The 19,383-nt window shown below is 42.4% G+C and overlaps 1 protein-coding gene across 1 annotated transcript in view; it reads left to right on the top strand.

Annotated features, from left to right (window-relative positions):
• The window catches only part of IMPG1 (interphotoreceptor matrix proteoglycan 1), a 133,197-nt gene that overhangs the window by 29,918 nt on the left and 83,896 nt on the right, over positions 1-19,383 (top strand). The window contains exons 3-4 of the mRNA XM_040430042.1: positions 9,861-9,889; positions 16,303-16,373. Coding sequence (XP_040285976.1) covers positions 9,861-9,889; positions 16,303-16,373 — 100 coding nt within the window. The remainder of the gene's footprint in view (positions 1-9,860; positions 9,890-16,302; positions 16,374-19,383) is intronic.

Raw genomic sequence — 19,383 nt, 5'->3', positions numbered from 1 at the left:
GAAGCAGGCAGAACTCACAGTGCACAGGAGGCAAAAAGCAAACTGCAAATGTATCTGGAATGCAAAGTCACATCTTGCTCTCCCAGGACGCCGACACATAGCTCCGCAGTGTGGGCTTTTTTTTAACGTGTCAGCTGCTGACAATAGTGTTGCCATCTGCAGCCTGTGCTGTCAACTCATAAGTCGTGGTAAGCCCAACACTCACCTAGGGACGAACACCTTAAGAAGGCTCCTGGCCTCCCATCACCGAGCCCAGTGGGAGCAACGCCGTAAGAACCCACAAAGCCACACTCCCGCGCTCCATGTACTGCCTTTTCTCCTTCTCCTCTCTCCTACCATTTGTCCTCCACTCCACCTTCCACTGTGCCGTCGTCACGTTCATCTGGCAGAAGGCAGGCTTCCGTGGCCCAAATGTTCGAGTGTAAAAAAATGATGAGGCGGGAAAATCCTCTTGCCCAACGGCTGACCGCTGGCTTGTTGGAACTGCTAGCCTGCCAACTACTGCCATATAAACTGGTGGACTCGGAGGCCTTTAGAAAATTGTTGTCCATTGGCACACCTCAATGGAAGGTCCCCGGAAGGAAATATTTCTCCCAGAAGGGCATCCCAGAGCTATATGACCACATTCAACGACAATTGAATATATCTCTGGCACAAAGTGTCGGTGCCAAGATACATCTGACCACAGACACATGGTCTAGCAAACAAGGGCAGGGAAGGTACATAACTTTTACTGCCCATTGGGTGAACCTTCTGATGGCCATCAAGCATGTAACCCGTGGCACCCGTGTGGATTTGGTGTTACCACCACGGATTACATGCAGGCCTGCCTCTTCTCCTCCTCCTCCTCCTACTCCATCCTCCGTCTCCTCTTCAGCTGACTCCTCCTTTTCCACTGCTACCGCCTCTTCCACTGCACCCCCAAAGCTCCCCAGAACCTATTTGACGTACCAGGTGAGACGTTGCCATGCTGTGCTGCAGCTGTTGTGCCTGGAAGCCAAGAGCCACACCAGTCCTGCACTGCTTTCAGCTCTGCGGTCACAGGCCCATCAGTGGCTAACCCTGCAAAATTTGACAGTTGGTAAAGTGGTGTGCGACAGTGGTGCAAATCTGCTGAGCGTGCTGAAAAAGAGCAAAACGTCCTGAACTTAGTCGTGCAGCAATTTTTTGCCAAATACCCTAGGGTCCAGGACGTCTTGAGGCAGGCCAGGAAAATCTCTGACAATTTTAGAAGATCTTACACGGCCATGGCTCGCCTTGCTGACGTTCAGCGATGACACCACCTGCCCGTCAGACGTCTGATTTGTGACAGCCCGACGCGCTGGAACTCCACCTTGTATATGCTTGATAGGCTGCTCCAGCAGCAACATGCTGTTAACGACTACCTGTACGAACTCTGCAGCAGGACAGGTTTTGGGGAGCTGGGTTTCTTTTCATCGCGCCTGTGGTTGCTCATGCGCGACGCATGCTGACTTCTGCGGCCATTTGATGAGATCAACAAACTGGTAAGTCGCAGCCAGGGCACCATCAGTGACATCGTACCTTACACCTTCTTTCTGGAGCATGCATTGCGTTGTGTCATTGATCAAGCCGTTGAGGAGCAGGAGCTGGAAAATGAGGAAGTCGCAATGCTGAATGAATTTCCAGGGGGGCTACTCCATCTGAAACAAGTCAGCAGGAGTCAGATGAGCAGGCTTTTCGGGGATCACTGGTGTTGTCCTTGGCTGGGAGGGGGAGGAGACCGAGGACGACATTCTCCTGGGCAATGAGCAGGAGCCAGAGTGCTCCACCGCTTCCAATTTAGTGCAAAGGGGGGCCTTCATGCTCCAGTGTTTGAAGAGGGACACCCGTATATAAAGCATAAAGGGCAAGGACCAGTACTAGGTGGCAACGTACTTAGACCCCCGATACAAGCATAAAATGACGGACATGTTACCAGCATCTCAGAGGGCTGTCAGAATGCATCATTTTCAGGCCTTGCTGCGAGAGATGCTGCATTCTGCTGGTGCGGGCACTGGCAAAGGAATTTTTCACCCACCCACAATAGGTGCGAGTACCAATCCTACCGCGCCCGCAAGAAGAGGGCAGTTTGAAGATGTGTTGGTCACTTCGGATATGAGATCATTCTTGCAGCCAACCCATCAAGAGCCGCCCTCGGGATCCAGCATCAGGGAATGCCTAGACCGACAGGTGAACGACTACATCGGGTTAACGGCTGATGTGGACGTTCTGAGAAGCGAGGAACCCCTCCATTCAAAAGTTATCAGTGACATCCAGTGTAATTTTTCCGTAGACTGTGTCCGCTGTGGACAGTGACATTACCTGGGGTACATCTCCTGTGTGATGTTTCCACATACAAAATACCTGACATTCCCTGTATTTTATATTGGCCGCTGCTGACATCAGCAATAGTTAGGCCGCTGCAGACAGCGACATTATCTGCGCTAGATCTCCTGTATAATGTGTGCGCATCCCAAAAATATCTGACATCCAGTGTACTTTTTCCGTAGACTGTGTCCGCTGTGGACAGTGACATTAGCTGTGCTACATCTCCTGTGTAACGTGTGCACATCCAAAAAATATCACTGACATCCATTGTACTTTTTCCGTAGACTGTGTCCACTGCGGAAAGTGACATTACCTGGGGTACATCTCATGTGTAACATTTCCACATCCAAAATACCTGTGACATTCCCTGTAATTTTTATTTAGCCGCTGCTGACATCAGCGACGTTATCTGCAGTATATCTCCTGTATGACGTTTCCACATCCTAAATACATTTTTAAATTTGTTTTTGCGCATGTGACAAACTTTCAAGTATATTTAACATTTAATATGAAGAAGGCAAGCAGTAAGGGACAGGGAAGTGTCCATGATGCTAATAATGCATGCAGAGGTCGTGGCCCTGGGTCCGTTGAAACTGTGCCTGCTGCCAGAGTACAAGAAAAACAATCATCCACGATACCTAGCTTTATGTCCCAGTTTGCAGGCCGGCTTAATAACCACCAAGTCCAGTCTCAGTAGCAAAAAGTCTGGTCAACATAATCCTCACCCTGATCCTCCTTCCTCCCACCATGGAGAGTCTTGCCAAACAAGTGATCCCACACTTGGATATTCCTAGGAGTTCTTTTCAGCGCCATTCCTTCATTTGGGCCTCTCGACAACCCCGCTTGAAGAGGAACATGATATCTTGTGCCCTGATTCCCAAAACTTTTCAGCATCCACAGTCACAAGAAGATGACGGTGGGGAACGACAATTAGTGTTTCACGAGTTGCATGATGATGATGAGACACAGTTGCCAATAAGTCAACGGCAATTAGTGTCTCAAGAGGCTGATAATGAGGATGAGACACAGTTGTCAATATCTGAGGTTGTTGTTAGGTCAACAAGTCAAGAGGATGACCAGAGTGAGGAAGTGGAAGAGGAGGTGGTGGACGATAAAGTCACTTACCCAACCTGGGAAGGTGGCAAGCCGAGTGAGGACAGAAGTACAGAGGGGGAGGGATCTGCAGCACCGCAACAGGCTGGAAGAGGCAGTGGGGTGGCAAAAGGGAGAAGGCAGGCCACACCAAACAGGCCTGCAACTTTTCCCTAGAGCACACCCTTGTGGCAATCTCCCTTGCCAAGGGATAGGTGTTCCGCAGTCTGGCGCTTTTTTGAGGAAAGTGCGAACGACCAAATTTTTTTAATTTGCAACCTTTGCCATACAAAAATGAGCAGTGACATGAACACTAGCAACCTCACCACCACCAGCATAATCTGCCACATGGCATCAAAGCACAGTAGTAGGTGGACCGAAGACCTGGGTCCACAATCTGTGTCTGCGGGTCACACCACTACCTCCTCTTCCCCTGTGTTACGTGCTGGCCAATCCCCTGTCGAAGGCACACCTGGACCTTTGCAAGCACCATCAGCGACCACATCCACTTCCGTATCCCAGCGCAGTGTACAAATGTCCTTACCTTAGGCATTTGAACGCAAGCGCAAATACCTAGCCGCCCACCCACAGGCCATAGCACTAAATGGGAAACTTTCCAAATTACTGGCCCTGGAAATGTTGCCATTTAGGCTTATGGACACTGAGGCCTTCCGCAGCCTGATGTCGGAGGCCGTCCCTCGTTATGCAGTCCCCAACCGCCACTGTTTTTCACGGTGTGCCGTGCCCGCCTTACACCAGCATGTGTCCCGTAATATCACCCGTGCCCTGACCAACGCAGTTACTGGGAAGGTCCACTTAACCACTGACGTATGGACAAGTGCTTTCGGCCAGGGACACTTCATTTCACTGACTGCACACTGGATGAACGTTGTGGAGGCCGGGAGCTAGTCGTACCCTGGGATGGCACAGGTGCTACCGACACCAAGGATTGCGGGCCCTACTTCCATCAAGGTTTACACCACCACCTATGTTAGTGGCTCCAACACCCTCTTCTCCTCCGCCTCCTCCTCCACTTCCACCTCAGAATTACCCTCTTGCAGCACCAATCAGCCATCAGTCGATAGCTGGAAGCAGTGTAGCACTGCATTGGGGAAGTGTCAACAGGCCGTGCTTAAGCTGATCTGCTTAGGTGACAAACAACACACTGTCGTAGAGCTGTGGCAGGGGATAAGTGACCAGACTGAGCTGTGGCTCTCGCCACTCAACTTAGAACCAGGCATGGTTGTGTCTGATAATGGCCGTAACTTGGTGGTGGATTTGGACTTCGGCTGGCTCACACACATACCATGCCTAGCCCACGTCTTCAACTTAGTGGTTCAGCGGTTTCTCAAAACATACCCCAATTTGCCTGGTGAAGGTGTGCCGCGTGTGTGCCCATTTATGCAAGTCATCAACAGCTTCCGCCAGTCTGGCAACGCTGCAGCAGCGCTTACAATTGCCAGCTCACCGACTGTTGTGCGACCTTAGCACGCGCTGGAACTGCATGTTCCACATGTTGGCCAGGCTTTGTGAGCAGCAGAGAGCAGTAGTGGAATATCAGCTGCAACATGGTCGTCGCCTTTCCAGTCAGCTTCCGCTCTTCACAAGCGACGAGTGGGCATGGATGTCTGACCTCTGGGAGGTTTTAAGAAACTCTGAGGAATCAACAGAAATGATGAGCAGTGATAACGCTGTTATCAGCGTCACCATCCCACTTCTGTGTCTACTCAAACGCTAGCTGCTCACAATTAAGGCCAACACTTTTCATGTGGAAGAGGTGGAAATGGGGGAAGACAGTACACAGGGTGATAGCCAGACCACCCTCAGTTCATCTTGTAAGAGCTAATTGGATGATTACAAAATAGAGGTCAGTGGCTCAGTATATAATACCCTGAGATGGTGCTCCGCTAAGGGCAAAACCCCAAGCCCGAGTAACGTGTAGAACAAATTAAGTGGAATTTGGAGGGCACTCAAAAATATCAGGAGATCAAATGGAGATCAGATGCATTTGTTGGTATAAAAGAATATATTTATTAAAATTCACTATATAGGATAAAATATAAAATAAAAAATCCATATGGTGTTTCCACAACAACAGATTATTTTTTCCCCAAATAGTACCTATACCTTATGTTAAATAAATCCTTCTGTGAATTGCTGTGTGGACGGTCCACGTGGGTCTCAGTGTTCCCCCTTTGATATGGGGTAAGATGATGTTGCTATGGTGGGCACTATTTCCACCTGAAGCGTCACAACTGGCAATAATCGCAGAGGAAAATTCAATTGCAATATATTGGTATTAGTAGAAATTACAGCACAATGTGCCTAGACACAACAATGATAAAAAAAAGAGTGGTATAATAATGATAAAAAAGGAAAGAAAGAGAAAAAGAAAAAATGAAAAAAATCACAGTGATGCAAAAAATCACAGCAGAATTACAGCAAAATCACAGCGGAATGAATATCAAATGTCTATTCAGGTATCCTCCAAATGGTCATGTAGATATCAAGTCCTGCTGTAATGTGGCACAATATTTCTTCCAAATTGTTGAAAAAATGAAAACTGAAAGCAACAAGAAAATCCTCCTAATTGCAGTACAAGAATCCCCTTCAGTAGGGGTAAATCATTACTCTGCGATTTATTCGACAGAGGTTATTCAAACCTTCCAAATATTGCCGTAGTGATAGTTAAAGATCTGATCTCCTTTTGATCTCTTGATATTTTTGAGTGCCCTCCAAATTCCACTTAATTTGTTCTGCAAATTAGATGATGAGGAGGAGGAGGAGGAGAAGCAGGAGACGGTTGCCTCCGCTATAAAGGGTAGTACCCATGGAAGTTTTATTCCATCTGATCAGCATGGATGGTCAGAAGAGGAGGAGGAGGATGAGGAGATTGAGAGTCATTCTCCTGATGACAAGAGCGAAGTCTTGCCTGTTGGCTGACTTTATGCTAGGCTGCCTTTCCCGTGATCCACCCGTTTTCCGCATTTTGGACAACACCGATTACAAAAATTTCCAGCTGACAACGCTGGTGGAAGAGTGCATAGTTCCTTAACGAACCGAGGAGGGGAGATGAGGGGAACACACAGCAGTTCCAACAGAGGCAGGTCAACACTCTCTAAAGCCTGGGACAGTTTCATGACACCTCGCCAGCACGCTCACCCTGATGTGCAGCCTAGTGTCACAAGGAGGGAAACATTTTGGAAGATGGTGAAGGAGTACATAGCAGACCGTGTCAGCGTCCTCAATGATCCCTCTGTGCCTTACATTTCCTGGGTGTCCAAGCTTGACTCGTGGCACGAACTGGCGCTCTACGCCTTGGAGGTGCTGGCCTGCCCTGACGCCAGCGTTTTGTCACAGCGGGTATTTAGTGCTGCTGGGGGCATAATAACTGATTAGCGTATTCGCCTGTCAACTGAAAATGCTGACAGGTTGACTCTTATAAAAATGAACAAGGCCTGGATTGCCCCTGACTTCTCTTCTCCTCCAGAGGAAAGCAGCTGAACATAAAGGCACTTTAAATGTTTTTTGTATAATGTACTAAATACACTGTATTCCCATGCACCCCTTCCACCACAAAAGAGGGTATATGGTTCAATCTTCCTTTTCTCGTCCTCCTCCTCTTCCATCATATCAACATGCTTATTAGTCTCCCCTCGCTCCTAATGTTGTAGAGGGTCAGCTCACCTGCAGGCCCTCGCATATAATATTTTAGATGGTCAGCTCACCAGCAGGCCGTCACCTACAATCTTTTAGAGGGTCAGCTTACCTGCAGGCCCTCGCATACCTTGCATATAATGTTTTAGAGGGTCAGCTCACCAGCCGGCCCTCAACCATAATGTTTTACAGGGTCAGCTCACTAACAGGCTCTCGTCCATAATTTTTTCAATGGTTAGCTAAGCAGTAGGCACTCGCCCATAATATTTTCAATGGTCAGCTCAGCAGCAGGCACTTGCCCATAATTTTTTCGATGCTCAGATCAGCAGCAGGCACTCGCCCCTAATGTTTTCGAAAGTCAGCTCTGCAGCAGACCCTCACTCCTAATGTTTTAGATGGTCAGCTCAGCAGCAGGCCCTCGCCCGTAATGTTTTAGAGGGTCACCAGCAGGCCCTTGCTCCAAATGTTTTTGAGGGTCACCAGCAGGCCATCAATCATAATCTTTCAAAGGTGTATGATGCCCTCCTTTATGTGTAATAAAGGGTGTATTGGATTGCCAGTTCATTGTAATTTTTGGAAGCCCTTTCACTTTATATACATAGTACATAGTGCATAGGCTTTGAGTGTAGGAGTCCCACTACCTGAACAATTGTACCACAATGTGAATGAGGCCCTCCTTTATGTGATATACAGGTTGTATCGGAGTGCCTCTTCCTTGTAATTTTTGGCAGCACTTGCACTTAATATACAAGTAAATATATAGTTAAGAATGTTTCCTAACAATTTTTCCTCTAAAATCGATTTTATCTTCGGTTTGATGCGTATTATTGTCAGTCTGTAAAATTGGCGTACTACTCGGACAACATCGTTCCCAACAGCGACCTGGGAGTCTAAGATGCATCCAGACATCCTCCCCATGCTGTTCCCGAACCATTCCAGTGGTGTTTCCATAAATTTTTGACGTTTTCATGTGAACCAGACACCCTCCCCTCTTCAGAGCAGGGGGTGCCTAGTTTAATGCTCGGGTTCTCCTATTGACTTCCATTGTGCTCAGTAGAGCACCTGAGCATCCTGAGGTGTTCAACCCAAACACCCGAGCACTTTGGTGCTCGATCAACACTACTTAACAGCCTTTTGCTCCCTATAATGCAATTAATTATGTTCTGTCATGAGCATCTATGACATACAGTATGACATGTTCATTTTGACTAGATACCACCTTCAAGTTGTACTTTCAGTAATAATAGCGGCCAAATTTCCTGCTAGAACTTTAAAAGTAGTCGCAGAACATGTGGCCAGGAGAGCAGGCAGTCCAGTTGCTTAGAAAACTTTACACAGTACTCTATGTGTGGTCTGACCAGTGATTTGTAAAGTGGTAGGACTTTGTTCTCATCACGGGCATCTATGCCCCTTTTGATGCAACCCATTATTTTATTGGCCTTAGCAGCAGCTGCCTGACACTGGTTTTTACAGCTTAGTTTGCTGTTCACTAAAATTCCTTTTCCATGTCAGTGTTACCCAATGTTTTACCATTTAGTATGTACGGGTGACTTGCATTTTTCCTACCCATGTGCATAACCTTAAATTTTTAGTAAATCTGTAAATCTTTTAGGGCCCATTTAACCAATAATTATGTTCATTCTTAGTCAAGAAATCACTTTGTTGCCCAATCGCATTTTTTTGTGGGTCTAAAATCAGAAGTCATGTAAACAGATGTACTGCTGACAACATGCAAACAGTGGGGTACATTTACTATTGAAAAAAGGTCCGTCTCTTTGGCACATTTTGCTCCAAAAACTGGCATTCTAGCACTAACTGTTTCCACGCTTTTCTAAGCTTTTTACATCTCAACTTATAGGTGGCATAAAGTTAGACTAGACAGTTTTTTTGGTGCACTGACACCTATTTGGAGAAAAGAGTAAGACAAAATGTGATGCACAGACACATTTTTTCGGCATATGGACACAATTCTAGCGGCAATCTTGCAAAATTTATAAAGGTCTGTGCCAGAATTGTAAATTTGTCTAATTTTAAGGCTGTGATTTCTATTCTTAAACAATGCAAAGTGTGACAGTATTAGTAAATCTGCCCCTGTATGCAGACCGAACTATGCTAGCTCATCCCCATACAGTTTACAGCAGGCAGTGTAAAAGCCCTTTAAATGAGCGCCAGTTGACTGATATCGTTAAACAGCAGTCATTATCACCAGGCACCAACCCATGTGAAATGACCCTTATTCAAAATTATTCTTGCCGACAAATTATGAATTTGCATATCAGGGGAGATGATCACAATTTCAGTTATTACTGTACTCTGTCACCAAAAGGGAACATCTGTTGATTGAAATCATATTGTTTTCGGCATAATATGAAGCGATTTTGTTTCCATCAAATACATATTATTAATGTTGGACCTTTTCAGCAAAAAACGATCCACTTTATGTATTACAGAGAATAATTGCACATAATTGCAAACAAGGCAAGTTCTTATAGCACAGCAGGAAAATGCTGACCATTTTACAGCTCTGTAATAAGGTTTTTACTGCATGGCTGCATTATTCTTAAAATGAGGAATGTTTCAAACAGGAGACTCTAATCAGCAATATTATTGTAATGAACTTGCATAATGTAAATGAGCAAAATAATTGAATTGAAAAGTTATAAAAATAATTCATGGTAGAATTCATGTGTGGTGCACACGCCTCTGCTGCCTGTCTATAACTTACGTGGTTTGGTTCTAATTACTGTATAATGAAGAATAACGTATGTTCTCTTCTTATCTAGAGAGTTAAAGACAAGAGAATCCCTGAAAAGTAAGTAATCAGCATGAATAAGATAAATACATTGCTCATGCTCAAGTAGTCCACTACTGATAGGCTCATTACCCATTCTTTAGATTACATCACCAATAAGTTGGCATTTACTGCCCTTGAACATTACAGATATCATCCTTAACATATACCTCTGGTTGTTATTGTCGATAGTCTTGTCAAAAGAAGCAGTAACCACATCTTCTTTCCTATTAGCTTGGAAATGTCAGCCTCTCTGCATGCACTGCACTATTGCAATTCAGCTCTTAACCCGAGCCACTATGATAATAGAGGATAAAAATAACAGATTCTGTGCATTGTATAGATTTGAATGGGGTATGCCCAAGCATGAATACCCCCACTCTATCCTTCTCCTCCCCTCTTGTGCTGTCTCATTTAGAGGGAACAGGTAAATCCAGGTCCTCATGGGTGTCCCAGTTTGGACCCTCACAGCTCTAACATTCTTCATTTTCAAGATGGGTGATTAATTAACATATGATATGATATTTGAGGGAGGTATAAACTGGTGACACATCCTGATTCTAATGCAGGGTCATTTATTTTTTTGCCCAGTCCTTTTTCTTAAAATTCCTATTACAAGGCTCCAGAACCCGAGCGCTGAAGATCATATACTCATGAATGGTGGCTCATCCTGCTTCCACGGATGATTGACAGATTTCAGGTTAAACTGGGGGGCAGGAAAAGGTGGGAATCAAGGCTTTGCATAGATATCATAGCCCCAAAGAAAATTCCTCCCCATGGGATTTCTGCCAAGTTGATGGGCTTTTTTATTAAGTTGAAAAACTAAAACTTGACATATCAAATTTACAAATTATTAAAAAAATATATATAATAATTCACACAGGCAATATGTCACTTAGTATAGAAATTGGTATGCACAGTGATGATTGCAGGCATAAAAATATTTTGGATGCAAATGGCTAAGATAGACTATATTTACAAAACTGTAATTCCATATAAGTACAGCACAAAAATAGCTATTACACAAACACCACGTGGTCAGCAGATTACTCACTACTGTCAATGGACTATAGAGTACAGGCTGTAAAACCATTTACAAATGCTGGCCAGCTTACAAGTAAGCACTACAATGAATTAGAATTCCCTAGCAGCCCTACGTATTATTAAAGGGATTGTCTTGATTTTATTTATTTTTTACGTTGAAGCCACCCCAGTGATCAGCTAATCACTATAGGTCCTGTTTGTAAACCTGGTTAACGCCTGGGGAAGATGTGTCTAGGTATACGAGTTATACAGTTCCCTCACAATGGCCACTGCAGTTGAAATGTGGTATTCTATGGGAGGTCTTATGCATAGGTTTTTATGTTTTTGCAACAATGTGTTTTTTTTTTCAAGGTCAGAAGTTAGCTGTTAAGTCAATAGGACATTATTAGACACACTAAAAGTGTGTTTTTTTCAGTGTTCGTCAATATTGTCACATTTTTGGGTCTATGCCTTTTTTCACATACTACATAACGTTTTTTTCAGACATTTGTCCAAAGACATCTCTATCAGAAATAACAAAAGTCTGAAACAAATGTAAAAAAAATATGTAACAAAACAAGCCAATAAACTACTACAAAAATTACATCTGGGCCAAGTTCAACAGAGCCACTAGTTGTTAGCTGGTATCTGCCTAATATAGAGTTGAGACAAAACACCCAAAGACGGTATGTAGTGGTTTCTACAAGATTACAAGAAAATGTTCTGTATTACGATATGCAAACACCAGAGAAATTACTCTGACGAGAACATCTAATAATTGGTCAGCTTTAAACTATGCCAGTTACTAAAAACTATATAGTTACACAATTCAAAAGGCCAATGTACAGTTGGTATGAACTATGAATAGAAAAAATGGCCAGCATCGGACGGTAGTTATTGTAAAGGGGTTATCCAGGAAATTATAATGATGACCTTTTGTCAGGATAGGTTATGTTTTGAGCAAATCAAAGTTAAAATGGAATTCGATCCAAATTTCAGGAAAACTTTGATTTGTTACTAAGCTGAATTTTCTGGTGCTTCGTGGTAACAAATCAAATTTCTTTCTAAAATGGCAGCTACACCTGTTATAAAGTGAAAATATATAGCCCGGGAATGTGAGACACCGATAATGCTGTGCAGCTAGCCAATGCGAAGCTATCCACACCCTGTGATGTAACAGCCCTTTAAAAGCCTAAACTTGTTGCGCTAGGGATAGTTTTGCTGACAATCAGTTATAAAGAAAACTAAATTGCGAGAGTGAAATGGACAGTGCAGTGACAGTGTCTGACGTTGTAGGGACAGTGCAGGTTGATTCAATCATGGTTTAGGGCACATAGCAATCTAATTGAACGGTGTCCACACTGGGGTGTAAACATTGATTATTAGAAAACCAATCAGATTAGTCCCTGATTCACAAAGTGGGGTGATCCACCTGTCTCATTCTACAGTTTGTTCTGTGTCCACATTGATTAATAGATAAGCAATTCTATTAGGCCCTGATTCACAAAGTGGGGTGATCCACCTGTCTCATTTTACTGTTTGTTCTGTGTCCACATTGATTAATAGATAAGCAATTCTATTAGGGCCTGATTCACAAATTGGGGTGATCCACCTGTCTCACTCTACTGTTTGTGGCATGTCCACATTGATTAATAGATAAGCCACTCTATTAGTCCCTGATTCACAAATTCAACTAGCGCTGTGTATACAGATCAGGAAGCGATCTGCCACTTCCTTTCCAGGCCCGGTGGTCATGTGCCCGCCTGGGTCAGGAGAGTGCAGAAGCTGCCGGGTCTTCCACAAACCTCGATCAGCCCCGCACTGAGGCTATACAGCGTAGTATTATGCTATACAGCCTGTCTGGGGGGTGTATTTCCACTGTAACTGTGGCTACTATTTAGACCCAGTTACAGGAGAACTCAGTTAAAATAGAAAATTTAGTTAAATGTCCCCCAGAGGTCTTGTATGACCTTAATGGGGGACTCAAAGTGTAAAAAAAAAAAAAAGTTTCATATTTAAGAAAAAAAAATTCCCCCCAAATCCGTTATTTAAAAAATGTTAAAAATAGAAGAAAATAAATAAAATAGGCATATTTAGTATCACCGCATCCGCAATGACTGGCTATATAATAATATCTTATGATCTACCCCATAAGTTGAATGCTGTAAAAAAATGAATAAATAAACATTGCGCCAAAACAGATTTTTTTTGTTTATTAGTTAATAATTCATATGTACCCCAAAATGGTAGCAATGAAAACATCACATCATCCTGCAAAAAATTAGCCCCCACACAAGACCATGGCTCTAAGAAAATTGCAACACAAAAACGTTTTTGTTTCTAAAAATTATTAAATAAACATTGCGCCAAAACAGATTTTTTTTGTTAATCAGTCAAAAATTTGTATGTACCCCAAAATGGTAGCAATGAAAACATCACATCATCCTGCAAAAAATTAGCCCCCACACAAGACCATGACTGTAAGAAAATTGCAACACAAAAACGTTTTTGTTTCAAAAAATGTTATTGTGTAATATGTAAAAAAATAATAATAAACAAAATAGACATATTTGGTATTGCCGCGTACGTAACAATTAACTCTACAAAAATATCACATGATCTACCCCATCAAGTGAACGGTGTAAAAAAAACAAATATAAATTATGCCAAAACAGCTTTTTTTAGTCACCTCCCCTCACCAAAAACATATCAATCAATCAAAAAGTCGTATGTACCCCAAAATGATAACATTAAAAACGTCACCTCATCCCACAAAAAACAAGCCCTTACACAAGACTATAGCCAGAAAAAAAAAAAAATATATGACTCAGAAAATGGGAACACAAAAACATAATTTTTTTTAAATGTTTTTATTGTGTAAAACATAAAAAAAAAAAAAGAAATGACATATTTGGTATTGTTGCATCCGTAATCACCGGATCTATGAAAATATTACATGATCTACCCCATCAAGTGAACGGTGTAAAAACAAAGATTACACCGAACAGCTTTTTTGTGACCTCACCTCCCAAAAAATTAGATAAAAAGCAAGCAGAAAGCCAAATGTACCCCAAAATGGTGCCAATAAAAAACTACAGCTTATCTCGCACAAAATAAGCCCTCACGCAGCTCATTCAACAACAAAAAGTTATCGCTCTTAAAACCATGACAGAAAATTCCATGTTAGAAAATCCAGATGCCTCTCCTTCCCTTCTCAGCCCTGGCGTATCCCCAAATAACAGTTTACGACCACAACTGGGGTGTTATTGTATTTAGGAGAAAGTGGGTAGCAAGTTGTGGGGGGATATTTTCCTGTTATCTTTTGTGAAAAATAAAGTTTGGGCCTAAAGCACCATTTTCTTGTAAAAAAAATTGTATTTTTTTATTTTCACACACAGGTATTAAAAATTCTATGAAACACTTGTTGAGTGAAGTGCTCGCTACACCCCTTAACAATTCCTTAGGTGGTGTAGTTTACAAAATGTGGTTACTTTTTGTGGGGTTTTCACTGTGGGGTTACCTCAGGGTCTCTTCAAATGCAACATGGTGCCCAAAGACCGTTCCAGCAAAATCTGCCCCCAAAAACCATATGGCGCTCCTTGCATTCTGTGCCCTGTCGTGTTCCCAAACAGTGGTATACGACTACATATGGGGTGTTTCTGCAAACTGCAGAATCAAGGTAATAAATATTGAGGTTTGTTTTGTTGTTAACCATCGATGTGTTCCAGGAAAAAAAATATTAAAATGGAAAATCTGCAAAAAAAAGTGACATTGTGAAATTTCACCTCTATTTTGCTTTAATGCCTGTGAAATACCTAAAGGGTTAACAACATTTCTAAAACCAGTTTTGAATAGCTTGAGGGGTGTTGTTTCTAAAATGGGTCATTTATGGGTTGGTTCTATTATGTAAGTCCTACAAAGTGACTTCAGACCTGAACTGGGCCTTAAAAAAGTTAACTTGATTTTCTTAAAAATTTCAAAAGTTGCTTCTAAAATTCTAAACCTTCTAATGTCCTAAAAAATAAAAGGACATTACTAAAATGAGGCAAACATAAAGTAGACATTGGGAATGTTAATGAATATTTTATGAGGCATCACTATCTGTCTTAAAAGCAGAGAGATTCAAATTTAGAAAACAGTGAATTGTTTTCAAATTTTCTTAAACTTTTGTATTTTTTTATAAATAAAGGTAAAACATATCGACTCAAATTTACCATTAACATGAAGTACAATGTGTCATGAGAAAACAATCTCTGAATGGCTTTGATAAGTAAAAGTGTTTCAAAGTTATTACCACATAAATTGACACATGTCAGATTTGCAAAATTAGGCCTGGTCAGGAAGGGGGTAAATGGCCCGGTCTGGAAACGGTTATCAATTGAAAATTGAATTGTACTTTTCTAGTTGTACTCTACTCAGTGTGATTGCTCTAGTGTTTGTATTTTCTAATAGAGAGTTGCCTCAAGTGGGGGACCACCTCTTTGCTTCTATATTCTGTAATAGGGCGTATAGAAAGAGTTGTTTTATTGAGGTAATTCCGCTAATAGAATTTTACCTTGACTAAAGGTTCCTTTGCATGGGGCAAGGATCAAAACAATTATGTGAGATGAGAGTATGTATGAATGCTCGTTCAATTGTCCCATATAAAGGTGCCACCAATCATCTGAGGCTCATCCATCAAGTGAAAGTATTGTTGATGCGGACAGCAAAATCATTGCTTCTGACCAGCAGATTGTGCAGTGTAAACAGGAATCTGCTACCCAGAAACAATTAATCTGTATACATTAGAGATCAGTTGTCCCTATGTAGTGGAGATGATTGCTTCATGTAATTACCGCTCTCAACTCTCCTCATGATCAGGCAATTATTGGGAACAAACTGTTTATTAACCTTATAAAGAGGCATTAGTGGAGGCAATAATGAATAACACTAAACTTATTTGGCTCCAAGGTTAATCCTAACTTTAGCCAAACACTCCAAGGATATGTCTATAATGACTCAATCTAATATAGTCTGAGCATCTTAAACTACTTTCTTTATTCATGGTACATCTTGCTGTAACACCAGCATTGACTATACATATTTTTATCATGTACATTTCTGAAAGAAAACTATCTATGTTAAGGAAACTTTGGCTAAGATGCAAACCCATTATCAAGTCAATTTCCGCCATTAAATATGTACTGGTATTGTTATCCCTCTGTACATACATCCAGTGAACGCTGATACAATTGCTAAGGTAGCAGTAATTAATCCACTTAACGTTCACAGTAGGATAGACAAGCATCCTACACTGAGAAAGTAGCGCTTATCTTCACCAATTAAGGTTTATTACTTGCAATAGATTAGAACCCCATATGTGGTTATTTTAGGTTTTCCAGACTTGATTGACATTGCACCTTATTATCTAGGAAGGATGAGATGTCTACAGAAGCTACTTTCTCTCCAGTAGTAATTGAGGACCCTCTTGTGTCTACAACTGGTAAGTCTTCTTAAGCAATTTACAGTACTAATATTGATGATTATGCCATTACTACTAATTACTTCTTCTTCTACTGAGATAAACTATGGCAGCTGCCAGCTACTACTCTAGAATATTTAATGACAACAAAAAATATTGTGTGTTTAAAAATAGTCCATTACGTTAATGAAGCACTGGTACACAATTATAAAAGCTGTCACTTTTGCCAAATTTATAAAGCACAGGATATTTTCACACCAGAAAATTATTGAATGGTCAGATCAGTGGTTCTCTGTAGATGGTCCAAACTAAAAAAAACTAAGAAAACGACTGAGCTATCTTTTTATTCTAGTTAGGCCTCATGCACACGAACGTATTTTATATCCCTGTCCATTTCAATGGGTCCGCAGAAAAAACGAAAGTCAATCCGTCTGCATTCCGTTTCCATATTTCCGTTCCGCAAAACAATAGAACGTGTCCTATTGTCCGCAAATAATGTTCAGTGACTTTATTCAAGTCAATGGGACTGCAAAAAATAGGGAATGCATACGATACACTTCCGTATGCCATCCGTATTTTGCAGATACATGCTGTAGAAATGCTAGGCCCAGCCCATGTGTTTGGTGTTTACAACATTAGCTGAGCACATGTGCTAGGTGCTGAAACCGGCCTCAACTCATCTACCTTGGATGAGAAGACAGAATGGATGTGGAGAGGCTGATTTTACTCATTGAAGAGCGTCCCCAGCTGTGGGACACCCGCAGCGATGCCTATCATGAGCGGGCATGGGAGGAGGTCACTTGAGAGATGCTGGCCAGAGAGTGGGAGAAGGCAAAGTCATCCAAACGGCGCAAATTAGGTAAGCCAACCCATGCGGATGTTTCTTGCTCTGAAAATGTATATTGTTTATGTCTACCTTTGATGCACTGGCGTATATATCGGGGAAGCAGGGAAATTAGGTTATTTTTTAGGGAAGGGGCACCCTGAGGATGTTCCAAAATAGTTATATTCCTTGTCACCTTCAACAGCCCTATACATTGATACATCAGGGATGGCCACCTGTAGTGAAACTACAATTCCCACCATGCCCTGCTGTAGGCCGATCGCTTTATTAAGTCTGCACATGCTGGGAGTTGTAGTTTATAAACAGCTGTAGAGCCGCATATTGCGTATAACTGTATTGTAACTAATGCAACTGTTTGAGCACTGGCACGTTTTCCTGGTTACAACAACCCTGCTATCCAGCATCGGCGGCCATGCTTGTACAGTATAGGAAAAAGTGCCACCCTCTCTGGAGCTGGGATAGTCCTTCTCTTTTTCCTGTACTGTGCAAGCGCAGTCACCGCAGCTGGATTTCATGGTGTTCGTAACCATGGAAACAAGAAGTCTAGGAAGTGATTTTAACATGAAGCCGGCCAGAGTAGGAAGAAATGTGGGTAATAAAAATATATTATAAAGTGGCTTCTATTCATGTTTTCATCGGCTGCGGTGACCCAACCCCTTTAGAATCAATTAGAGTGAAATGTTTGTTTAGAGGCCATTGAATGTATATGCCCCAACTAATGTGTAAAAAACATGTAGCACAATTGTATTACAGTACACATTACTGTATATGGTATCAACATAAAAAATGTCAATGTTTTTCCATGTAAACATTTTGTTTAACAATGTGTACACATGTGCATTTATACGTGTGTGTGTACATATACATTTAGGTTACTTTCACACTGCCGTTTTGGTTTCTGTTTGTGAGATCCGTTCAGGGCTCTCACAAGTGGTCCAAAACGGATCAGTTTTGCCCTTAATGAATTCTGAATGGATAAGGATCTGCCCAGTATGCATCAGTTTGCCTCCGTTTGGCTCCGTTCCGCCTCCATTCCGCTTTGGATCCGTCCCTATTGACTTACATTGTGTGTCAGGATGGATCTGTTTGGCAGTGCAAGCAGCATTTTGGTGTCCGCCTCCAAAGCATAATGGAGGCGGAACGGAGCCAAACTGATGCATTCTGAGCGGATACTTATCCATTCAGAATGCATTAAGGGCAAAACTGATCCGTTTTGGACCGCTTGTGAGAGCCCTGAACGGATCTCACAAACGGAAACCAAAATGGCTTGCAGCATTTTGGTGTCTGTCTGACGAAACTGAGCCAAACGGATCCGTAAGTCAATGGGGACGGATCCGTTTTCACTGACAATATGGCACAATAGAAAACTGATCCGTCCCCCATTGACTTTCAGTGGTGTTCAAGACGGATCCGTTTTGGCTTTGTTAAAGATAATACAAACGCATCCGTTCTGAACGTATGCAGACAGATGTATTATCTGAACGGGTCCGTCTCTGCAGATCCATGACGGATCTGCACCAAACGCGAGTGTGAAAGTAGCCTTGGAATGGTTGTTATGTTATATTTCTACAGTGCAACGAGTGAAGACCCGCTGGCAATCATGCCAAGACCAGTTTCGACGGGAACTGGTCATGTCACAGGGACACAGTGGTGATGGGGGGCTTAGAAAGAAGCCCTCTCTCTACACTAAACATCTACAGTTTTTGCGACCTGTGCTGTGAACACCAAATGTATTTAGTGGTTGTTATAATTTTATACATGTAAATAAAAGCTTGATTTTAGCTTTTATTTTGTATGAATGATAACAGCATAGAAGTATTTTTTGATGGAATGCTCTCCCTTGGCCTGGATTGCACATGCCTGGTACAAGTTGTTCTCAGCCGGTAATATACTGCCCTTGTCCAGACCATGCTAGAAGAAGACTTCCATCTAGCATTGTTTCTCCTGACATGACCTGCACAAATGGGTGACCCCTGAAACAGGTGAGGAGAGCAATAAGGAACATCCACCCGTCAACAGTTTGTCAACATTGCTAGGCGGAAGTCGGTGTCTACCACAGTGTGGACAAGGACAGTACATCACTGCCAGTACTGAAACAGACCTTGCCCTCTGCAATGTAGCACATGGCTAATGGGAACAATGGACCAAGACATTAACCAAAAATGTACTTACTTAGACTACATGAGA

Source organism: Bufo bufo, chromosome 4, assembly GCF_905171765.1.
Source record: "Bufo bufo chromosome 4, aBufBuf1.1, whole genome shotgun sequence".
NCBI classification, from domain to species: Eukaryota; Metazoa; Chordata; class Amphibia; order Anura; family Bufonidae; genus Bufo; species Bufo bufo.
Note: the sequence above shows the minus strand (reverse complement) of the source record. Positions and strands in the feature narration are given on the sequence as shown.